At 50.9% G+C, this 20,704-nt stretch overlaps 10 protein-coding genes across 10 annotated transcripts; 5 read left to right on the top strand and 5 right to left on the bottom strand.

The window, feature by feature from the left end:
- Positions 1 to 58: 58 nt before the first annotated feature.
- On the bottom strand, positions 59 to 1,091 carry CPAR01_03520 (uncharacterized protein; the record flags this gene model as incomplete). Its single annotated transcript, XM_060487807.1, has 2 exons — positions 59 to 354; positions 413 to 1,091. 2 exons carry the CDS (start codon positions 1,089 to 1,091, stop codon positions 59 to 61), a joined length of 975 nt encoding a protein of 324 aa, XP_060355135.1.
- A 2,897-nt stretch (positions 1,092 to 3,988) lies between these two features.
- CPAR01_03519 (uncharacterized protein) lies at positions 3,989 to 4,240 on the top strand (the record flags this gene model as incomplete). Its single annotated transcript, XM_060487806.1, has 1 exon — positions 3,989 to 4,240. One exon carries the CDS (start codon positions 3,989 to 3,991, stop codon positions 4,238 to 4,240), a length of 252 nt encoding a protein of 83 aa, XP_060355134.1.
- Positions 4,241 to 5,137: 897 nt separating this feature from the next.
- Positions 5,138 to 6,207, top strand: CPAR01_03518 (short chain dehydrogenase; the record flags this gene model as incomplete). The annotated part of the gene is made up of 3 exons (XM_060487805.1): positions 5,138 to 5,249; positions 5,413 to 5,950; positions 6,009 to 6,207. The coding sequence occupies 3 exons, from the start codon at positions 5,138 to 5,140 to the stop codon at positions 6,205 to 6,207; spliced, it is 849 nt and encodes a 282-aa protein (XP_060355133.1).
- A 1,386-nt stretch (positions 6,208 to 7,593) lies between these two features.
- On the top strand, positions 7,594 to 7,845 carry CPAR01_03517 (uncharacterized protein; the record flags this gene model as incomplete). Its single annotated transcript, XM_060487804.1, has 1 exon — positions 7,594 to 7,845. One exon carries the CDS (start codon positions 7,594 to 7,596, stop codon positions 7,843 to 7,845), a length of 252 nt encoding a protein of 83 aa, XP_060355132.1.
- A 367-nt stretch (positions 7,846 to 8,212) lies between these two features.
- On the bottom strand, positions 8,213 to 9,529 carry CPAR01_03516 (uncharacterized protein; the record flags this gene model as incomplete). The annotated part of the gene is made up of 4 exons (XM_060487803.1): positions 8,213 to 8,646; positions 8,705 to 8,890; positions 8,945 to 9,392; positions 9,503 to 9,529. The coding sequence occupies 4 exons, from the start codon at positions 9,527 to 9,529 to the stop codon at positions 8,213 to 8,215; spliced, it is 1,095 nt and encodes a 364-aa protein (XP_060355131.1).
- Positions 9,530 to 10,511: 982 nt separating this feature from the next.
- On the top strand, positions 10,512 to 12,218 carry CPAR01_03515 (FAD binding domain-containing protein; the record flags this gene model as incomplete). The annotated part of the gene is made up of 3 exons (XM_060487802.1): positions 10,512 to 10,607; positions 10,703 to 11,059; positions 11,112 to 12,218. The coding sequence occupies 3 exons, from the start codon at positions 10,512 to 10,514 to the stop codon at positions 12,216 to 12,218; spliced, it is 1,560 nt and encodes a 519-aa protein (XP_060355130.1).
- Positions 12,219 to 13,388: 1,170 nt separating this feature from the next.
- CPAR01_03514 (uncharacterized protein) lies at positions 13,389 to 13,634 on the bottom strand (the record flags this gene model as incomplete). The annotated part of the gene is made up of 1 exon (XM_060487801.1): positions 13,389 to 13,634. One exon carries the CDS (start codon positions 13,632 to 13,634, stop codon positions 13,389 to 13,391), a length of 246 nt encoding a protein of 81 aa, XP_060355129.1.
- Positions 13,635 to 14,336: 702 nt separating this feature from the next.
- CPAR01_03513 (uncharacterized protein) lies at positions 14,337 to 15,441 on the top strand (the record flags this gene model as incomplete). The annotated part of the gene is made up of 4 exons (XM_060487800.1): positions 14,337 to 14,441; positions 14,506 to 14,732; positions 14,789 to 15,135; positions 15,194 to 15,441. The coding sequence occupies 4 exons, from the start codon at positions 14,337 to 14,339 to the stop codon at positions 15,439 to 15,441; spliced, it is 927 nt and encodes a 308-aa protein (XP_060355128.1).
- A 144-nt stretch (positions 15,442 to 15,585) lies between these two features.
- Positions 15,586 to 17,542, bottom strand: CPAR01_03512 (uncharacterized protein; the record flags this gene model as incomplete). The annotated part of the gene is made up of 3 exons (XM_060487799.1): positions 15,586 to 16,311; positions 16,607 to 17,050; positions 17,111 to 17,542. 3 exons carry the CDS (start codon positions 17,540 to 17,542, stop codon positions 15,586 to 15,588), a joined length of 1,602 nt encoding a protein of 533 aa, XP_060355127.1.
- Positions 17,543 to 19,043: 1,501 nt separating this feature from the next.
- CPAR01_03511 (thiol-specific monooxygenase) lies at positions 19,044 to 20,680 on the bottom strand (the record flags this gene model as incomplete). Its single annotated transcript, XM_060487798.1, has 4 exons — positions 19,044 to 19,415; positions 19,472 to 19,846; positions 19,901 to 20,489; positions 20,544 to 20,680. The coding sequence occupies 4 exons, from the start codon at positions 20,678 to 20,680 to the stop codon at positions 19,044 to 19,046; spliced, it is 1,473 nt and encodes a 490-aa protein (XP_060355126.1).
- Between the last annotated feature and the right edge of the window lie 24 nt (positions 20,681 to 20,704).

Here is a 20,704-nt window from a genome sequence, read left to right as displayed (position 1 = left end):
AAACATCTCATTTGATACACATGATTCGTCATTGACTCTGGAAACAATCGTTACCTGTTCACTTTGTCACCGTCGGAGTCCCATCTCCCAGCTCTGCCCTCGGCACCTCCCGCTCCGTGCTATCTAGCTCACTGACCGGGTGCAAATCGCTCCTAAGGGCAGAGTAAGATGGGAGATGCCGCGGGTCTGTAGGATGGCTGCTGAGAGAGCTCACATTGCCGTCCGAGTAGGTCGACATGTGGCGCGGGTCCATGCTCATGGGCGAGCTGGGATGCTTCATGGAGTAATATGGTGAGTGCGGTGGAGGTGATGAAGAGGCGTAAGACTCGGGGACGGCTGTCGTCGCGTACGACGCTATAGAATATGTCAGTCTTGATCTGAATCTGAATTGGTGGATGTGGCGAAGACTTACCATGGGCTGGATCATACGGGTTAGGGCTGTGTGGTGCATATCCCATCTCAGGATGTTGGCTCGGGTGAGGGCTCTGGGCGGCGGACGGCTCCCACGCCGGCGGCTCACGTCTTTCGTTGCGTTTTCTGGCGTGCCATCCGCATCTCCAGATGATCGCAACAATAATAGCAACAGCCACCGCAGCACCAATCGCGATGCCGACAATGGCCCCCGTTCCCAGACCTCCACCACCATCTCCAGAGGGCGACCCACTCGGAGCCGGCGTTGCTGTAGACGATGCCGATGCCGACGGCGTGGGTGTCACGGACTCATCCGGTAGGAACACTGCCCTCGAGCTGGCATTCGAACTCAGCGTCGCCGATATAAGATTCGTCTGCGGGCATAACCCATCGGGTTCCTGACACGGGTTCGTCGCGCAGCATCCGATAAAGGAGATGTCGTTTGTGCACGTCCAGAAGATCTCGCTCGGCGGTCTGGCATCGTCGCAGCCCTGGGCTGGTATGTTGGCGTAGCGGTCTGGGTTGAAGGCGGATATCCTCCTGTCCTTTGTTGGACACTTTCCGCTGCCGTCGGCGCAGGGGTTTGTCGCGCAGCAGCCCAGGAACTCGACCTTGCTCCCTTCGCAGATGTAAAAGTCGCCGCCTTTGGGACAGCTCAGGCCTAAGCTAGCTACCGCCATTGTGCAAGTTTGGTGGATGTGAAGCTGTATATACCCAAATTCGGAAGCCCGGATTCGCTCTCGAGGTTCACAGCTTGAGACCAAGCCTGTATGGTATATGAGAAAAAACAGCAGATGAGTTTAAGGAGACTTGAAAGGAGCACATGGTAATGCTACTTAAGACATAGGTATAAGATGTATATAAGCTCATAAGCGTAAGACTTGAGGGAGGGCCCGCTGCCAAAAGGTGTGACCAACGGCTCCGAGCCTGCATCATGCTGATCGCCGACTCGACCGGGCAACATCATTCGACATGTCGGACTAAGACGGGGCTTTCTGCTGAGGTACCTGCAAGCAGCCTTGGAAGCCTCGTCTTTCTTCTGCAGGCAGACAAATATTTGTCTTATTGTTGCAAGGGGAGTATGAGAGGGCGGTGGGAGGATACAGCCAAATTTCGCACTTGCGGGTCTCCACAGCCTCTTTTGGGGGCACAAAGCCAGGAAGCCTGGCTTCGCTTGGCATCTGGAGCTGAGCGACAGCCTCTTCTCTATCACCTGAAGGTTGATGGATGCAGTGTTTTCAAGCAGGCTGTGCTAGTTCTCTACGTATTGGAGTTGATCTGCATATGCTGTGCGTTTCTTTGGAATCTTCTACACAGAACCTTCTTTGGGTGTGTACGACCTCGGAGGCAATAAAATCGAGACACGGAGGGCCAGGGACCACGATAATTTTGCTGTTGGTGCGTGCTACTTCTGTGCCGCATGATCTCATGAGACAGGTCAGGGACGCACAAGAGAGCAATTGTGCAAACAATGATCAAACGGGAAGGCCGTTGGTGGCAAGATGAAACTCTTGATGAGTGCATCTGCGGCGAGGTAGTCCTGTTGGTTAGGAAATTAGATGCAGCGTCGGTTGGTGCATGTCTTGTTGGAACTTGGTGGTGTTGGTGTTGGTGGTGGTTGGGAGGCTGAGGCTTTGCACTATTTCCTGAAGGATCACCTGCGGAGTTCTTGGTCGCTCAGCTGAGAATGAGAGTGAGATAAGCCCATGTCGGCTTCTCATAGCAATTCTACAAAGCTAAAAATACGAAAGTGAGCGACGTAGGTTTGTCATGGTGGCAACCCCGATCGGGTGGGCTATTGCTGACAGGATGACAGGATTCCACCAAGACACCAATTCCCGAGGATGCGGATTCGGATTCACTACTGTCTGTAGTACTGCATCGGCTCACTGTTGACAGCCTGCGATAGATGAGGAAACCCCATCGAAAAGTTTGAGTGCACTGAGGTGTTGCGATTGACGTTATGAGGCAAAGAAGCGAGACTTAAAGTCAATGAATGAGACGAACCCGTAACTACAGCACCGGATTTTTGGGGGCAGAGTCGCATCGCAACCCGGCCATTTGATCGGGAATGAGATGGGTTCGGACACGTAACCGCATACTTTGCCCAACAAGCCCGTTGCCAACTCGTGTCCGCGCTTCTCCGTAGAGTCTAATTTCTCACTCATTGGAAAAGGCTGTACTGCCCCATAAGTGAGATGGCGATATCCGAGAAGAAGGATGGTCGGGAAGGAAGCAGGATGGAAGGTGGGCTCAAGAAGGAGTCTTGCTGACCGCCACGGTCCGGAGCCTCGGTGCTGCGCTGCCTGTGTTGGCTACCTTACACCATGAACGTGATCGTGACTGCACGGCTCGCTGGGCGGTGTCAGATTCTCTAAACCCTCTCGCTTTTCGAGCTGGCTTTTGCCACCAGTTATACTTCGATGGGAAAGATGATCGCAGAACGTTTTTTGTAGAGGGGGGCAACGAATGCTTTTCAATGTGTCTCGCAACCCCTTCGATCGCTACCATACTGTCAGACGGATTATCCGCTTGCCATCAGTGTATTAGGAATAGCCCTGGTTGGTTCCTGATCGTCTAGAAGGCTGGAAACACCTTGGATCAGTGGGGAGTGGTAATCAACCCCGCGAAACGAAACTACTGAACACCACGCGGAAACTGTTGCCATATTGTGCAATCAGCCCGAAGATCGTCGTGATGTTACGAGCCATGCGAAAAGTACCGGGGGTCAAGCCCGATGAAATTACCAGAAAAGGCAATTTCTCGGATGAGGGAGGAGGAGGGCGGCCTGGCGAGGATCTCCCGGCGGATGCCGTATTCTCGAAGACCCAGCGCGGAGGTAACGCAGCCATTAGTTCGAGACTTCCGGGCCGGGCCATGATCAATGGAGGGGGCCTCACGGCTTCGCAGTCACACTATCACACATAGTTCACTGACTGGCCCGGCGTGGCTTAAGTTCGTCAGGCCTCCGAGACCGCATCACCCAACACTTGACCGATTCCGAGGCATAACTCTGGCTTCGTTGGGGAGGGCCCTACTCCGGATCCGGGCTTGAGCAACTTGAGCCGGTAGAGCCTTTCCAGCCGCGACTCTTGCAGGTTGTCTCACGGCGATTGCCGATTCAGTCTAACCCCTCCATTGAGCCCGTCACAGTGGTGAGAATCGGTACCGATTGCTGTGTCTCAAGTGATGAGCCCCCCCGGAGCTTGTGGGTACCAGCTCTCCGGAACCTTTGCACCCGCAAACGCAATCTCCGAATTCGCCAAGTGAGAGGTTCTATTTTGAAGAGGCTTGACATCAGACGATGGAAACATCATGACACGTACAAAGTGTGAAGGAGTAAAACCTCGTGGGTCTACAAACTCACGAGAACGCCGAGCAAACATCGCCGTTGATTGTAAAACGGCGACGGCGAGCGGGTTTGCACAATAGCCCGGTTCAAGACAACTTCAAAAAATCGTCGCAACACATCGTCAACGTAAGCGATTCCGAGTATGGAGGTGCAGCATTGATCCTCTCGGATGGCGTTGAGAATCCTCTCAGACGGTCTTCGAGACTCGTGGCGGCGCCATAACCTATGGTTGACTGGCAACCCTCTCAACCAAGGTGGCAGCACTTCCTTCTGGTGACGACGGTGATGATCCGTGGCCGGGATGTGGAGAGTGCGGCCCCATGCCCGGGGGAAGACCACCGAATCCTATTGTCTCCAACACCATCGCATCCGAAAGCCCTGCGGGGCACATGGGAATCAGTGCGCATCGGCAAGCTGGATGTCGTCCGAATAGCGAGAATAGAGCGAGTACACGTACGTAGTGGGCAAGTCCTGTAGGATGATCCTCACGGCCAGCCAGCCACAGGCCACCAGAGGAATTCGCGCCGAAGACAATGGCGAGGGCCAGCAACTTTGACCAGGCTCATAGGGAAACCAATGATGCCTCTGCGGGTATGTACCCATGCGTACATGTGTGCGAGCAAAGGGATCCGTGGCGGTGGGACATGCCGCCTTGGCTCACGGCCGGGGCTCGGTCCGGGCGGTCTCAACGACTTCAATGTTCTATCTAATATTCCTGGGCAACTAGAACTGAGGTAGCAATAAGGGGTGGAGAGCAACGGCCGTGATAGCGCTTCGGTCGTGTCGGTTGAACCATGGTGTGGTAGAACCCAGGCGCGCCAAGGGACCGGTCAACCAAGCGCTAGTTCAGGGACGTATGTACAATGAAGGGCAAAGATCAGCCCAAAAAAAGAATAGGGATGGACACTCTCTGGGGCCTTGTGGCGTTACGTTAACTCTGTTCGGCTCTCGCTTTTTGGTGCGGGAAGCGATGTGCAGCGTTGGGAAACTAACTAGCAGCAGCACCCGCACTCCCAAGACCTTTGAACCGTCTCGTTTCACGGACGTCCGGAGGCGCACGTCCATGTCCGGCGGTCTCTCCACGGGCGTCCGGGCGCGCCACGAACCGCCTCAGGTGAGCCGGTTGTCTAGGAGGGGAAAGCGAGTAAATAGAAACAATGGAGTTGTAAAGGAGACGTTTGTTGAGATTGGAATGTCATATTTAAGAACCTGGAATGCCAGCCTCGATACATCTCCTTTTCGAAACAATCCAGCAGAACTCAATCACTCACTTAACCAATCGATCAACTCCTCGGTATCTCGACGATCCAACCCTCTTGACCAACACACCATCACCACCTCTCTCTAGTCAACACCACATTAACACTATTCAAAATGCCTGGCGTTACTTCTCAGTCTACCGGTTCCAAGTACGATGCCATTCCCGGCCCCCTGGGTTTGGCCTCTGCTTCCCTCGAGGGCAAGGTCGCTCTCGTGACCGGTGCCGGTACGTGACATCCCATTATCCAATACTTCCCTTCCTGTCTCTCCTCATGAGAAGCTCGCCCTCGGGAGAGCTGCAACCGACAACCAGCAAGCTTCCTGGGGTGCATTATTAGGGTGGTCTGTTCGTCTGATCTCGAAACTCAACTAACACAAACACTATCTAGGCCGTGGTATTGGTCGTGAGATGGCCCTTGAGCTCGGACGTCGCGGTGCCAAGGTCATCGTCAACTACGCCAACAGCGCCGAGACCGCCGAGGAGGTCGTCCAGGCCATCAAGAAGTCCGGCTCCGACGCCGCTTCCATCAAGGCCAACGTTTCCGACGTTGACCAGATCGTCTCCATGTTCGCCGAGGCCAAGAAGATCTTCGGCAAGCTCCACATTGTCTGCTCCAACTCTGGTGTCGTCTCCTTCGGCCACGTCAAGGATGTCACCCCCGAGGAGTTCGACCGCGTCTTCTCGATCAACACCCGTGGCCAGTTCTTCGTTGCCCGCGAGGCCTACAAGAACCTCGAGGTCGGCGGCCGTGTCATCCTCATGGGTTCCATCACTGGCCAGGCCAAGGGTGTCCCCAAGCACGCCGTCTACTCTGGCTCCAAGGGAACCATTGAGACCTTCGTCCGCTGCATGGCTATCGACTTCGGTGATAAGAAGATCACCGTCAACGCTGTTGCCCCCGGTGGTATCAAGACCGACATGTACCGGTAAGTGCATACTTCAACTTAGTTGCCTCACAGATCAAGAAGCTAACCTACTATTCAGTGATGTCTGCCGCGAGTACATCCCCGGTGGCGCTGAACTCGACGACGAAGGTGTCGATGAGTACGCCGCCGGCTGGTCTCCCATGCACCGTGTCGGTCTCCCGATCGATATTGCCCGTGTCGTCTGCTTCCTGGCTTCCCAGGACGGCGAGTGGATCAACGGAAAGGTCCTCGGCATCGACGGTGCCGCCTGCATGTAAACTACCAATACCATACCTAATGTAGTAATCGGAGTAATGGGCATCGGACGGGAATACTAGATTGGATCATGTACATTTTAGATTTATGACATGGGATATAATGAATAAAGACATATGCCCCATAACAAACAATTTATCAGTGTCCTGCCCTCTGTGCACCTTTCTATCTTAGTATAGCAAAGACTTACTGGCCTAGTTATCTCCAGTGAGCGCCTTTGACTTTTTGACACTTGTTTTCTCCCATGAGCTGAATTTGCTTTGCGATATTTGACCATACTAATAGACGACAATTTGGATAGGCTCGAGACTTCAAACCTCAAGAGTTTACTGCGGCAGTCGTCGTAGCTAACTTTCGCAACCGCCCCACCACGACAACAAATCGCAAGGTTCGGGCCGCTCATGCTTCTGAACCTCCTGTACTCCGTACGAATGTTCGGCATCCTCTATACGAGCTCTGTACTCGTATTTCTGTCTGAAGTTACCGGTGGATAATTGTTCTATAACAGATTGCCTTGCGTGACCAAGAAACAAATGCCTGGACAGGTTCGAACTGTTGCTGCTTGGTAGAAACTAGACTTGCATTCTCGAAAACCATGACAAGATAGTCCGCTGCCCCGTTTCCCGGATCGAGTATCCAGGCAATGCAAGTGCTCGTTCCCCAACGGTATGTTATGTTTCGAGAAGCGACAATTGGACATTAGATCTCAAAGTAGAGTACGGATACTAAGTCGAATTCGCAACAGGCGAGGTTGACCAATTTTCGCAATTTCTCCATACCTAAATGCCCACATTGAGTTTGCGCGATTGACAAAAAGGTGAAGGGCATAGGCACTACCCGAAACTCTTTGAGTTCCCCGGGAGAACCGGTAGCTGCGGTGAATGATCGACACGGACAAGCCCGTTAACTTCTTTCTTAGAGTTCCATGGTTGTGGTTCTACCGTCTCCATTCCCCTGACGCGTGAGTCCTAGAGTACTATATCCTAGATGAGAACTGCTAGCCGTAACCTTGAAGCTGGTAAAAAGTGTCCGTGTTGCTGGCAGTTTGACCAACAGTTCGCAGATAGAGTTTGATAAGATGGTTCGTGTGGTGGTCTAAAAAGAATGCGATCGTCGTGAGCTTGACTCGTACAGGGCAAAAACAGCCTGTTCTTGGGAAACTGAGGCGCTGCACAAGTCATGCGCTTATGAGGCGAGAGCAAGGAGGATATTACCGATAGTCATGACACCGGGTAACCATTCTGTATGAAACCCGATTCTCCCGGTCTTTGAATACTTAATACATCCAAAGGCGGCTTGATTTTGCGATTACTATTCCATCACACTCAACCTATACGCTCTTTACAACAACTAGCCAGTCTTTACCAGCCTGTAAACCCAATTCCAAAATGCACGCCGCCTCTATTCTCGTCGTTGCCCTCTCGGCCGTCGCCATGGCTGCCGACAAGCCCAAACGCGACTGCAGACGCGACAGATCCCACCCCGGCCGCGGCTGGTACTGGATTGTCGAGGGCGACACCCTCAACGAGATCGCTGCCGACTTCGGTTCCACCGCCAACATCATCGCCGCCATGAACGGCATCCCCAACCCCGACTCCATCCCGGCCTGGAAGACCATCGTTGTCCCTTGCCCTCCTTAGATCGACCAGCCTAGATCGATGGATAGCCTGCGATACAACACCGACTCATCGCAAACGAATTTCATTACTGCCAGCAATTCAAGAACTCTGGTCGACGGCCAAGTCAAAGCTTAGGACAGCGCTCAGATAATGCATAATCAAAAAGTTCAGAGCCCATACGACCCGCTCGAGTGATTCAGTAATTCGTCTCGGTTTTGTCACAAATAGACACTTTCAGAAACAATTGAAAGCTTGAACCATTTCAGAAGGGTCTGGGTACCTTATCAAGTCTGGTCGGCTTCAGCATACAAGATGGACTATCCTCTTTTGATGCGGCAACCTTTGTGACATACACTCAAGGATAATAAAACAGAACTATACATCAAGGCTATGTGCTGCCTTTCCGGCGATCTATAGGCTTCATCTCGAACTCGCCTACGCTCTTTGAAATGTCTGTCTCTATAGATCCATTGTGATGTCCGGTTTGAGGTCGAGGTGTGTTTTCAACGCTCACCTCAGTAGTCCATGTGATACCGCCTCTTCCACTAGCATTGCTTCCTTGCTGGCCCGAAACCAGTATGCTGCTGTCACTCGAAGCATCCTGATCTCTCGGCTCTGCTCTTGTCGCCGTCACAGTACTCCGATTATAAAATCTTCCGCTTGTATCCCCTGTCTTGACGTATGCTCCAGCTCCCGGCGAGGACTCTGTTCGTTTCCGGGCCTGGCGGACGAAACCACGGAGAACTGGTATGGATGCTGAGATAATAGTGACGTTCGGTTCTGCCATAGACCATACCCAGTAGACTGCTTGGTTGTATAGATCTGGCAAAGTAATCGACGTTAGCGCATGCTAGTTTTCAACACGATATGAACCACTTACAATCAGGAGATCTCACGTTGGTCAGCATGTAGCCCTGGACAGCTTTCATAGCCCCTGTAACACCTGCTAGGATCCCCATGCTTAAAGCCACGGCCACACTTATTCTCTCTGACTGTTTCATTTGTAGGTTGAAGATCATCTTCCATGGTAAAAGAGCAAGAGCAATGTCGCAAATCGCCGAGTATACTGCAGTAGACAGATCAGAAACGGATACCACTGCCAGACATGGTGATAACTCACATGCACTGAAGACAGTGAAAGCTACCGACTGGTCTAATCGCCAGCACCTATCCCCTTCGATATGTCCTAGGTCTGGTGCACCGCAGATAGCCTGCCATGTTGCGATGATATGTATCGCAAATTGCAGGTTCATCGTAATGATAACGCCCCATATGAGCTTTGCTTCCCAACCCCCGGGCATCAACCGCAACAGTGTGATTCCAAACGATGTCTTCGTCAGCCCTAGAGCGACAGATTGAAGGTTATGGTGCGTTCGGGCAATAGTGATCTTCAGCAGGTTTCCTCGAATAAGAAACACAGCCATCAACCAGGACACGTTTGCTGATGCTAGAAGCAAGAAGAACCATCCTGCAACGAGCACCCAGTCGTCTGCTTGGAGCCCGATATCGGTATTTCGGAGCCGACTGTAGACTCGGAGGGCGAGGAAGACAGTCGATAGAAAGAGCATCTAAAGATCGAGAATTTTGTCAGAATAGGTGCTCAACTCAAAGCAGGCAACCTCGGACCCTCAGTTTAGGAAATTTGACTTGCCACCCATGTGGTTGCATGGACAAGCACCGAGAGATCGCTGTTGGCCCACGCCATGACCACAGCGAGCAGATGGAGATCTGAGCAGGTCGTCTAGACCACCGAGATTCTTCTAAAGCCCATCGTGAGTCCGAAGCGGAGGTCTGTCTCAGGAAATCTGACCCAGACTTGGACCATGGTAGGAAGTTAAGTAGGCCAGGATGCCCGTCCGCAAGCTATTGCGCAGGCTCTCTAGAGTGCATGCTGAGTTGCTTACCAAGATCTACTCCCAGGACCTCATCCTGTAGACCGAGTCATATCGTGATGTTGATCTCGGCCAGGCATTGCGGAGCTATGAGCCGACCCTTGTAGGGTCTCTTGGCAAGGTCCGCATAAAAGCCATATCAAGCAAAGTCCGAGGAGGTATCCGTAATTGTATGCGCCGCAACGGCGCAGCTCGGTCTGCTACGGTCTTTGACCAACGACAAACTGCAGTATTCATCCGCCTCTAGGGTCCTTGGTATCATTCCGCCTTGGCAGAAATTCGTAAAGACCTGAAATCATCCCGCTGCATACAAGCGACATTGCGTTTCATAATCGCTAAGGAACCAATTGAGGATTTCTGCGCTGTGCCGCATGTACGCCCCGAATAAAGATACCATTGCCCAAAGAACTGAAGATGCGAGACCGAGCTGTTCCAAGGACTGGTGGATGATGAGTTGAGCTTATTCGGAACGATGGTCCAAAGACCTGTTTTGTGATGTCCTCCGTGCCGCGTATTGGTCCCGATATCTGACTGGTGGCTTCGGTGGCTTCGATGCCAACGGCCTGCAGTGTTTCTGCACATACATATCGCAAAGCGGATTTCAGGCCTGGAGAATGGAGAGATCACTGACGAAGTAAGGCGGATGCATCTCTAACTATTATTGGGCATGCTTCAAATAAATAAAGACTCGCGGCCAGGCGTTCTTACCACAGAGAAGGCCGTAGTATTAGCACCAGACCACACTCTCCCTCACTTTCTTTTAGTGTTTTCACCCGAGACATTCATTTATCCCCCATGGTGCTCAAGAAGTATCTTGGCATAGCTGCCTTACTGGGCCTCTTCGACCAAGCCTTGGCTCAGCTGAACACCACATCATCCGGGTTCAAAGCTGTAAGTTCTCTTATTGACGGAGAATCTCTGCTCTCGGTTACAACGAATCTGCAGCGCCTTCCGTCTGCATGTCGGACACTGATTGAAACTGAAAGTGCGATGCCCTCTTTGATGCCGGGCTTGGGGATATTCTCGTCTTTCCGACCGACATCGCCTACACTGAGAGTACCTCGACATACTACTCGTCAGAGAATCGTCGACTTCGACCCTACTGTATCGTGCAGCCGCGCTCGACCGAGCATGTTTCCTCCACCATCAAGGCTCTGGGTGGCGTGAGCGGTGCCGGGAACTGGGACGTAGCTATTCGCTCTGGTGGTCATAGTGATTACGACAACAACGCTGCTCACCGAGGTGTCACTATCGATCTCACATTTTTCAACTCTACTGAGCTTGTCAAGAGCAGTTGTTTCAATGGTACTGCTGTTTGGATAGGCCGAAGCGTCCTGACCAAGGTAAGTGAAATTCTGTCGTGATTTTGTAGAATGACGAGCTGATACCGGGAAGAATATCGCACAGATCCGCCCTGCTGCCCGTTGGGGAAACGTCATGGCCTACCTCGAGCCATACAATTTAGGAGTTACAGGTGGACGATCTGGCCACGTCGGCGTTGGTGGCCTGCTCGTGTCTGGCGGCGCTTCCTACCACACGCAGCTTTATGGCTTTTCATGCGACAATGTAGTCGGCTATGAGGTCGTCCTCGCCGATGGATCGATAATCGAGGCTAATACAGAGGAGAACGCAGATCTCTTCAAGGCTTTGAAGGGAGGCGGAAGCAACTTGGGCATTGTCACTCGTTTCGACCTCAGGACCTTCACCGTACCCCCTACTGGTGCCTATGGTGGCCTACTCTTTGCATCCTGGAGCGACTTGAATGTCGTGATTGACCAGTTTGTCAGCTATGCTAGCTCAATCGGTTCCGGCAGTCCCGACCACGAGTTTGTCGTCTATCGATCCGACGCCGGCAACCTGGCTGTGATGGCCATGGCAGTCAGCACTGATGGCAACGAGAACTCGACGACATTTGACCCTTTCAATGACATTACCCTGACAAGGGACGTGAGATCTAAGCAACCTCTCAGTAAGATTGCGGCGACCGTTGCCGACACCGGTGGATCGCATTACATCCCTTTCTCTCTGTCCCTTCAAGCCACTGCGGAAATCATGAACAAAGCTGCCGAAATCTTCGTGACTTTGACACAAGAGTTCGATGCCACCAGTGTTCCAGTTTCCGTCAATTTTGTTTTTCAACCCCTCCCGAAGAACCTCGCCGCCGTCACGCCCGGTAACAACATACTAGGCTTCGACGAGAACCTACCCTCGGACTCAATTCTCTTTGAGGCTAGAGGTACCCTAGCAGCTACTGATGCAGAGTATGGAGGCGTTGTTGAGAGTATGATGGGTAGGGCTATCGAGGAACTCAGAGCATACTCAGCTTCATTTGAAGGCCACTCGACCTTTCTATACATGAACTATGCCAACCCAGAACAAGACGTCATTGGATCGTATGGTGCAGAGAATGTACAATTTTTCAAGGATGCGGCTGCGAAGTACGACCCGAATGGCTTTTTTCAGTATCGGGTTTCCGGGGGGTGGAAGGTCAGCCGGATATGAGCATCCGTCCACGAGGGGTTTATGCAGGGGTCTCGTTTCTTAGCTACTCTTGAATCAACGGGCGGAATGAATGTAATCTGAGATTATGTCTCAAACTCGCACGCCTCGAAGAATACCCTTGCTCTTGTGTGAAGTGAATGTTGTCTTCAATGTATGAATGATGATGGTGAAGGAATAGTTCCCTCCTTTTGTGCGTGCAGCCAATCTTTTGCTGAAACATCGAATTTCACATGATTCTTACGTTGCAGATGCTCTCCACACATATGAAGGTCCCGGCCGCCTGAATACATGTAGCAATTCTCTCAATCTTGTGGTTGGCCTTTACATGACCAGACAAACCATTGTTCTCGCTGTGATATAATGGAAGATGAGAGACACAGTGTATAAAGGCACCGAGAACAGAATAAACGACGTCTATTCGATGCCGGAACCCTTATCGATTCCCAAGAGCAGACCCCCTGACAGGAATACCTTTCAGTGTTCTGATTCTAGAAAGGAGTATGGCCGCGTACAAGTGGCGGCCGTAGTTCCGACTGTAGTATTGATGTCGACCGATACAAGCACTGTTCGGACTCACGTTACTATGACTGACGAGCCCCAACTGGAAGCAAAGGCGACCGACGTACTCGAGAACGCTGCTGGTGTCGAGGAGAATTGTTGATGCCCAGCTTGCGTTGGCGGTTTATCCCTTACTTGCTGAAAATGACACTACAGGCGCGAGGGGCGTAAGCAATCCACACTCCATGAAAATATTCCCTAGCCATGAAACAAGAATTCATGTCCTTTAGCAAGTAAGAGTCTGACCAAAAAGTAGAGAAAGCTTTGCTGCGAGACAACGCATTCATAGACATATCTTGGTCGAGATTGCAAGTACAAGGTAGGTATGATAACGCCAGGAGGCGCACGCTTCTTGCAGTGCTGCTTACAAAACAAGGAGTCAAGCAATGCCCCCACTTGAGCCGCCAGTTGTGACAATTACCAGAGTTACCTTAGAGCCCGTCTCTTGTTAAATCAAAGCCCAATGAAAGCAAACGTAGGGGGCATTCATCAAAGACGCGCAAGGACCAGCAAGGACCTAGGAGGTTAAGATCGTCCTCATTATTAGTAGGCTGTTTTAATTTCGTCAGTGTCTTTGTCTGCTTGAGGCGGGCAGTGCGTTGTAATCTACTGTCACAGAAAGGAAAGACGGCAAAACTGCCGACCATGATGATGCTGCCAACAGCAGTTTGAACGCGATGCCCATGTTTGGTACATGCAACTATGATTCCTACTGAGATGCAAACCAGGTAGGTAATAACCAGGTAAATGCAGAAGGCCCAGCCAAACTGAGAAGGCGTGTACCCTCGAAGGTGTTGCTAGGAGAAGTAAGACTAAAAGAACTACGGCTATGTTTTGCAGACCGATAAATAGAACCATTGCGCAGAATACCGCAAACACCACGCCGCTTCCTTCAACACCACCCTCCGGGCATCTTGATTCCTCGCTGTTTTGACTCCTGTGTTGGTAATAGATATCGTCGGCTTGGTGTTGCTTTTGGCACCGGCACCTTGACGGCGTGCGACATTACTACCATTCGTATTCTCGTCGCACGTCGCAGTTCGGCGAGTGATGCTAGAACTTTCGAAAGAACGCCGGGGAACATGATCTACGAGTAAGGGATCAAAGACGTCGGGGTCTAAGGAACTTATTTCCCGCCCGCTGCCGCGCAGATCCACATCAAAGTATCATGGCTCGCGCCGTATTTCCCCGCACTTTTCCCTATTAGGAACATGTTCCAACTTCCGAGCCCATCGAGGTGCATTCGCCATCATTTCTCCAATAGTGATCCTGGGCAGACCTTAGTCGATTCTTGCATAACACGCAGCTTTCTGCCATTCCGTGGTTGATCTCTAAGGCTAGCCAGGCAAGCTCAAGATTATGCTTTCCTCTACTCTGTAAATAAAAGACTGGATTTGAAAGCAACAAGAGGCTAGCGACCAAGGCGTGAAGAGCACTATAAAACTATCAGTTCCAACTCAAGCTACTTAGTATTTCTCATTACAATCACCTCAGTTAAAAGTTGTCCGCTTCACCCTAACAATTTGATCATCTACGAATAGCATCGAATTATAGATCACCATGGCTATTATTGCTGTCGCAGGCGGCACGGGGGCGGTAGGCAAAACTATCGTCGAGGGCATCGTTGCTCACGGCGGCCACAAAGTCTTCGTTCTCTCAAGAACGGTCAGTGTTTACGGGATCATCTAGTCCGTATCATCACGGTATTTACTGACACTCGATTGTACAGAGCCGAGAACCAAAGGATGGGGTACAATTTCTCGCTGTTGATTATCAGGACGTGGAAGGAATGAGCAAGATCTTGCAAGAGAACCAAATTGACACCGTCATTTCCGCTATGGGTGTTGTCACGCCGCAGACCAACCAGGCTCAAATTAACCTGGTCAAAGCATCGAACACGTCCAGCTCGACGCGCCGCTTCATCGTCAGTGCCTATGACATGCTACACACCAGGGAGTATGGCCATGCCTCTCTGTCAACCTAATGACATGTAGATGCTAACAATGACCTAGCCAAATTTCGCATTATCCTCTCGCTCAATACGCTTTTGAGGCAATTGAAGAGCTCGATAAGACAAATATCGAGTATACTCGAGTTGTGAACGGCTTCTTCTTGGATTATTTTGGCATGCCACACTACAAGACGCATCTCCACCCATGGGTCAACTTCGTCAACTTGGAGAAGAAGTGGGCTGTCATTCCTGGTGACGGCTCAGCCAGGGCCAATTTTATCACAACGCAGGATATGGCGAAGTACATTGCTCGCCTAGTAGGTCTTGACAAGTGGTCCAAAGTGAGCAGCATTGTAGCCCAGAACCACTCGATATCTGAGATACTCGAATTGGCAGAGAAGACACGAGGTGAGGTATTGAGGTCTGCCTGATTCCCGGATTCGTACTGACAGAAACTTGCACACAGGTCCCGGATTCAGGGTTGCTTATGATGACTTGGAGAAGCTCAAGTCAGGGAAGATTTCCTTCATTAAGGACTTCCCTGATTTCGAGCTCAGTCGCGAAGAGTCGGAGGCCCTGTTTGCAAAGGTTCACTATTATGCTGGCATCGGGAAGTTTCTTGTTCCTATCGAAGACACTTTGAACTCTAAGTTCCCGGACATTGTTCCGACAACGGCTGCTCAAGTCTTTGAGGAGTCATGGAAAGGTAAATGAGACAGTGGCGTGCAGTGAGTGGTGAAGCTTGGTGTCAGTAATCGAGGGAGAGGGCAAGTTGTCTAGTTTGTTCAGCAGTTCTCCCCTGAAATCAATTGATATATACGTCTCGCCCGACCTTCAGTAGGGTACGCATCAACTTGATCAACTCTTTTCCACCAGTCCTGGCATATTGCCCACGTTGTCCTCACACAACCTCCTGTATTCTCTTGCAGACCTCCATCGCATACTGAGCTCATCCAAGAAAGTTGTTAAACTCAGTACGTCAGATTGGCTACTATCTCCATCCTCTGAGAGCCGGTGGAGGTTGGAGGATGCATTATACACCCCATCAAGTATGAACGGCGATATGATACCTAAATTTCCGATGGGATCATTACCGTCGAATAATTGGTTGTAGAGTGCTTTCGAAATGTTTCGTATGTCCAGACTCGCCTGCCAGACAAGTCTCGCTGAGCATTTCTCTATCTTCTCCATTTCACGACTCTCTGATTTGTCACCGTGATGGGGCTTCAGTAGGTATGTGCCGTCTAGGGTAACTTTTGCCCGCAAGGTGAGCTTTTTGACGCAGAGGAACAGAGCCGAGCGAGCGGCGAAGCGAGGTCCGATCAGTCGAAGAGTGAGGTCGGTGCCGGTCAAAGATTTTGACTCCTGGTCGACAGTATCGATCCAATTCAGAATTTTCCTTGAATGGCTGATGATATCGTCAATATGAACCTGATCGAGTGTGCCCTCAATGCGAGATAGTATAAGTGCGCTGTCAATCAGGAGGGCGGCTTCGCAGAGTCGTGAGAACCCGGAGTGTTCTGCAGAGACTACTGGCTGCCAGTCGTACTCATGGTCCCCGACTACATCATAGTCCAGGGATTCCTGTTGCGAATTGATCATGAGCAAACGAAATACAGCACTATTCATGGCCAAGTGCTCGTAAACAAGTACTAACCCAACTGTCGTCATGCATCGGGAGTTTAATGTGTTCCTGAGCTCTTGATATTGCACATGGACTCTTGCTTCCGACAGACATAAGTCTATCAAGGATAAAGACGGCCCACCATGATCTCCTTCTTTCTTCCTCATCCGTTTCGAACCATTGTATCTGTCCAGTTAATGCCAGTTTCACCATGAATAAACGCTGTGAGACCGTCAAAGGATCCGAAATACTTACAGGCTTTCTCAGCGCAACGGTGTCTACTGACCCATGGAAAGCCGTTTCTCTTGTTGCCCAGGATACGCCCACAAGCTCAATGTACCGAGTGCATAATCCAATACTCATCCAGGCGGCAGGGTAGACCGCGTGGCAATATTCGTAAAGTGTGACAAGGATCATTGCCTGAAGAACTGGCAGGGACACAACCCCTCTAGCTACGAGCGTGTCCAAAAGTCCTTTGGTCTGTTTATACAAGTAGCTGCAAGTGTTGTCGTCGGGGTCGGATGTCATGAGTCTCATTGCCAGAGCAAGCGCGACTATATCCGGCTCACAATTTTCAGAGAATGGAGCTGCCAGTCGCTTCTTGGCGGATATGAACCGAAACCAGATGTGAATGGTCTTGAAATACTCGTCGCAGGAGTTTTTGACCTTGTCGCTTTCATTGACGAGCGATAGGATAGCCTTTCAGTTATCCATGATATTAGATATTCAACCATGTGTGAACTAAGCTGTGAGCCTTACCTCAGGTATTGAGAAATTTGGTCGGTACAGTTCTTCAAGGAACGCCTCAGTATGGAATCGATCGCCGTCGAGAAAAGCCGAAGCTGGAAAGGCACCCTTGATATGCACAGGTAGGGACTGTGTCTCCCTACGCAGGGCGCTTAGCGAAGGTCGACTATCCTGATCATCGATGATATGCATTTGATCCGATGGCGTCAGCATAAGCACTTCGTCCTGTTCATTGGGAATATGGCGGCGGTTGCAGAATTGTTTCTCAATCGCATCTACTCGAGCTTGTAGAGCGGCGAAGTCCACTGCACTAGGCGGGCGGTCGGACTCACGTTGTGAGCCATGAAGTCGACGAAGTTGATGGGGGCGATCATCGCTAGAAACCTCATCGTCGCGCCGCCTTTTGTCGCCCGTTCTGACGATTGTCTTGCTCTCAAGCGGCATAGCAAAATGAGTACAAGGTGTAGTTCAATTGACGTCGCGCTATGGGATGGTGATGTAGTTGCTCCGGAGAAAGGGAGGAACTACAGGGTAAATAACCGGCACCCCGTGGCTGTGGCGTCAAAGGGAACAGGCGATTGCGCACCAGCCACGGCTGACCTAGGGCGTCTCGAGAACTGTGGCTTGACAATATCGGACTCAAAGTGTATTCGCATTGAGTTCTTTTCCTCTCTCCTTTCCTCCGTCTTGGAAATTCCCAAAAATCCGATAAGATTCTTCCGAAAATACTTGGACACGGACAAATCATAAAGGTGAAGAGGACTTTAGATTAGTAGGGAAAAAGGGGGTCGTAAATTGCCTGATTAGGATAAAAGGTGAAGCACTTGATCACGGTCCTCCATCGTGTGGATCAATAAAGGTGAACACGTTTTGGCCAGACACAAGCAAAGGTGAAGTTCATCACAAACACAAAGAAAATCACGACACTGGCTAGCCATTTCGCTCATCTGCATTTCCCCTTGAAAAGTCTTATGAAAGCTAGCCCCTTACTTGTCCGGGTCAACTTCTTTTCTTCCTCTCGTACAAACAAAACGTCAATCTTACCAAAAGTCCGTCACTATACACAAGCAAAAGTTTGCGCATTACACACACAACTTACGCATTACAAGCCACCTTGAACGTCATTGTCACAGTTACCAACCAGTTCAACGTGAAGTAGGTAAGGCGCAAAACACATGGAGACCTTCGTTCTTGTATGCTGATTATGTCACCCAGTTACTCCTAAACTTCCTCCATAATGTGTCAAAACATGTATTACACGTTCAATTGCGGCCATCGTATCGGACACGTTGCCGTTCTTCGCTGCGACAAATGTGTCATATCTGGTTTCGACTGCTAGTATCGCGAGACCTGTGAGGATGAGAAGCTACCTGGTGGAGCGGGCTTATGTCGCGACTGTAGACTAGCTCCTCCCGTCGAGAGCGCGATTGCGCGAAGCGAAAGCGAAACATCTAGAGGATTCTGGAAAAAGACAGGGCAGATGCTCGCTGCTACGGTTGAAGCAATCAAGCCCTCGAGGAAGTAAGAGTTGTCTGATAGTTGCGACATGGAATTTGATTGCTTGTCTCTCTGAAGGAAGCTGATAATGGCCGGAAACTTCTTTTCTGAGTTTTCACAGCGGAACATTTTCATAGCTACGAGTTGGCTTAGATCGTGACGAGAACCAAGGGGAATCATTGCAGCTCTCTCGACTTATCATTCTGATTCCAATACAACAATCACCGGAAGCTTTCGCGCAACAAAGTGATAATTACCTAAGACTGAAAAGTGCGTCGCGCTACAGACGGAAGCGCAAGATAGATTTGCGGCTTGGACGCGTTCCGAAGTACCGAATTTTATCCAGTTTTGCGCGCAACGAACACTGCAATTTGCAGTAACCCGCTTGCCGTCACGACGGGAGGCAGCGACGCCAAAACTTATATCGCCAATGCGTGACTTGTGAAATCTACAACCTCGATCTGATGGGCTGTTCATTGAGCTCATCCTCTGCTTTCTTTCTGGAGTCTTCCCAAAAGTTGGCCTTCGCGGAACCCATAGCCGCCCAAATGTCTAACAATTTGTCGTCGAAAGGTGGCAAGACGCGACCTGTGGTCCCCGGCGCGGGGTCTCCTGCCACCGACCTGAAGTACTCAAATACCTCTTTATAGAATGGTGCGATGGTGTAGTAGTCCTTGCCTCCACCAAACTCTGCGACACGGTCTTTCTCCCACTGCTTCTGTTCCTTCTTTGATGGTAAGGGGTTGCCCCTGCCTGCCAGAAGACGAGATACCGCGACTGCTTGCCATTCAAAAAGACGGAAAGTGAAGCCACCTCCACACTGCACCGTGCCTGTTAGCATGATCGTCACATACCAAACAGGGGCTAGTAACTTACCATGCCTAAGAAAGCGAGGGTCGGATCTTCGATATCCCAAGTGTGGAAGTAGACTCCCGACAACCTCCGGTCAACTTGACGTATGCGTTCTTGTACCTCCGGCAAGAAGGGGAAGCTGAAAGTGAAACCAGTCCCGAAGACCACATAGTCTACGCCTTCGACTACGGTTCCATCCTCGAAGGTGATTGCACCGGTATCTGGGTCGAATTTGATGATCTGCTTCTGAACAGAAATATGGGGGTGTGTAAAAGGGGCCCAGCCAAAGTGAGGCAGAGGCTCTCCACGAAGTGAAGCATAAACCGGGTGTTGGGCAACTGGCAGGACTTCGTGTAGGATCTCGTGCGACGATACCGAACCTCCCACGACTATAACTTTCTATGCGTACGATAAGCGCCGGACTTCTATTGGGTGGTTGTAGTATCGACTTACCTTCCCCTTATACTTATCGGAATCTCTAAAGTGCTTGCTGTGCACAATACGGCCCGGAAACCTTTCGTCATACTCCGTGATTCCCTGGATACTCGGAAGCCAGGGTACGTTGTAGTGCCCAGTTGCTACAATGAGGGCATCGAATCTCTCCTGCCACCAGTAGTCTTTTCCAGGGTGCTCTTTCCTCAGTGTAAGAACCCATTCGTCACCCTCTTTGGCTGCGAGTTCCACGGTGGTACTCAATTCGAGAAGTTCTTGGTGCCCATTACGGACAAAGATGTTCTCAACCCACTCCCGGATCTGTTCCCGGCCGCGAAAGGGAGCGTCATCGCCATACTTCTCTCGGATCCGTTCAGTCAGAGTTTCCGGAAAGGGCTCAGTGGTAAAGCTCATAATCTCTGGGGTAATGTTGGTGTGTAGATGCTCGTGCTGAGCGGTATCCGAGAATCGGACCTGATGACTGTTGATAGCCTCTGACTTGGGTGTCTGGGCTGGGAGTTGAGATGGGATTGGAACGGGAGCATCGGCCTTTCCATCTAAGAGTGCTTTGAGAGATGGGATATTAGCAGGCAAGTGTGGAGTATAGATCCTATGGCAAGAGTTAGAAGTCTTGCAGAGTTGAAGAGATAAGTGTGCAGCTTACCAGGTTCCACCTGGGATGGGTCGTCGATCAAAGACTCGGACTGTGTCGAAAGCTTGTTCCTTGACCAAGGCATCTGTAGCAATTGCGCCTGAGGGCCCAGCACCGATTACGGCCACTCTCTTAATCTTACCAGCCATGTTGATTCGTTTCGTGGTATAGCT

Source organism: Colletotrichum paranaense (genome assembly GCF_030867605.1).
Source record: "Colletotrichum paranaense strain IMI 384185 chromosome Unknown Scaffold_2.1, whole genome shotgun sequence".
NCBI classification, from domain to species: domain Eukaryota; kingdom Fungi; phylum Ascomycota; class Sordariomycetes; order Glomerellales; family Glomerellaceae; genus Colletotrichum; species Colletotrichum paranaense.
The sequence above is the reverse complement of the archived record's forward strand: the minus strand, read 5'-3'. Positions and strand labels throughout refer to the sequence as shown.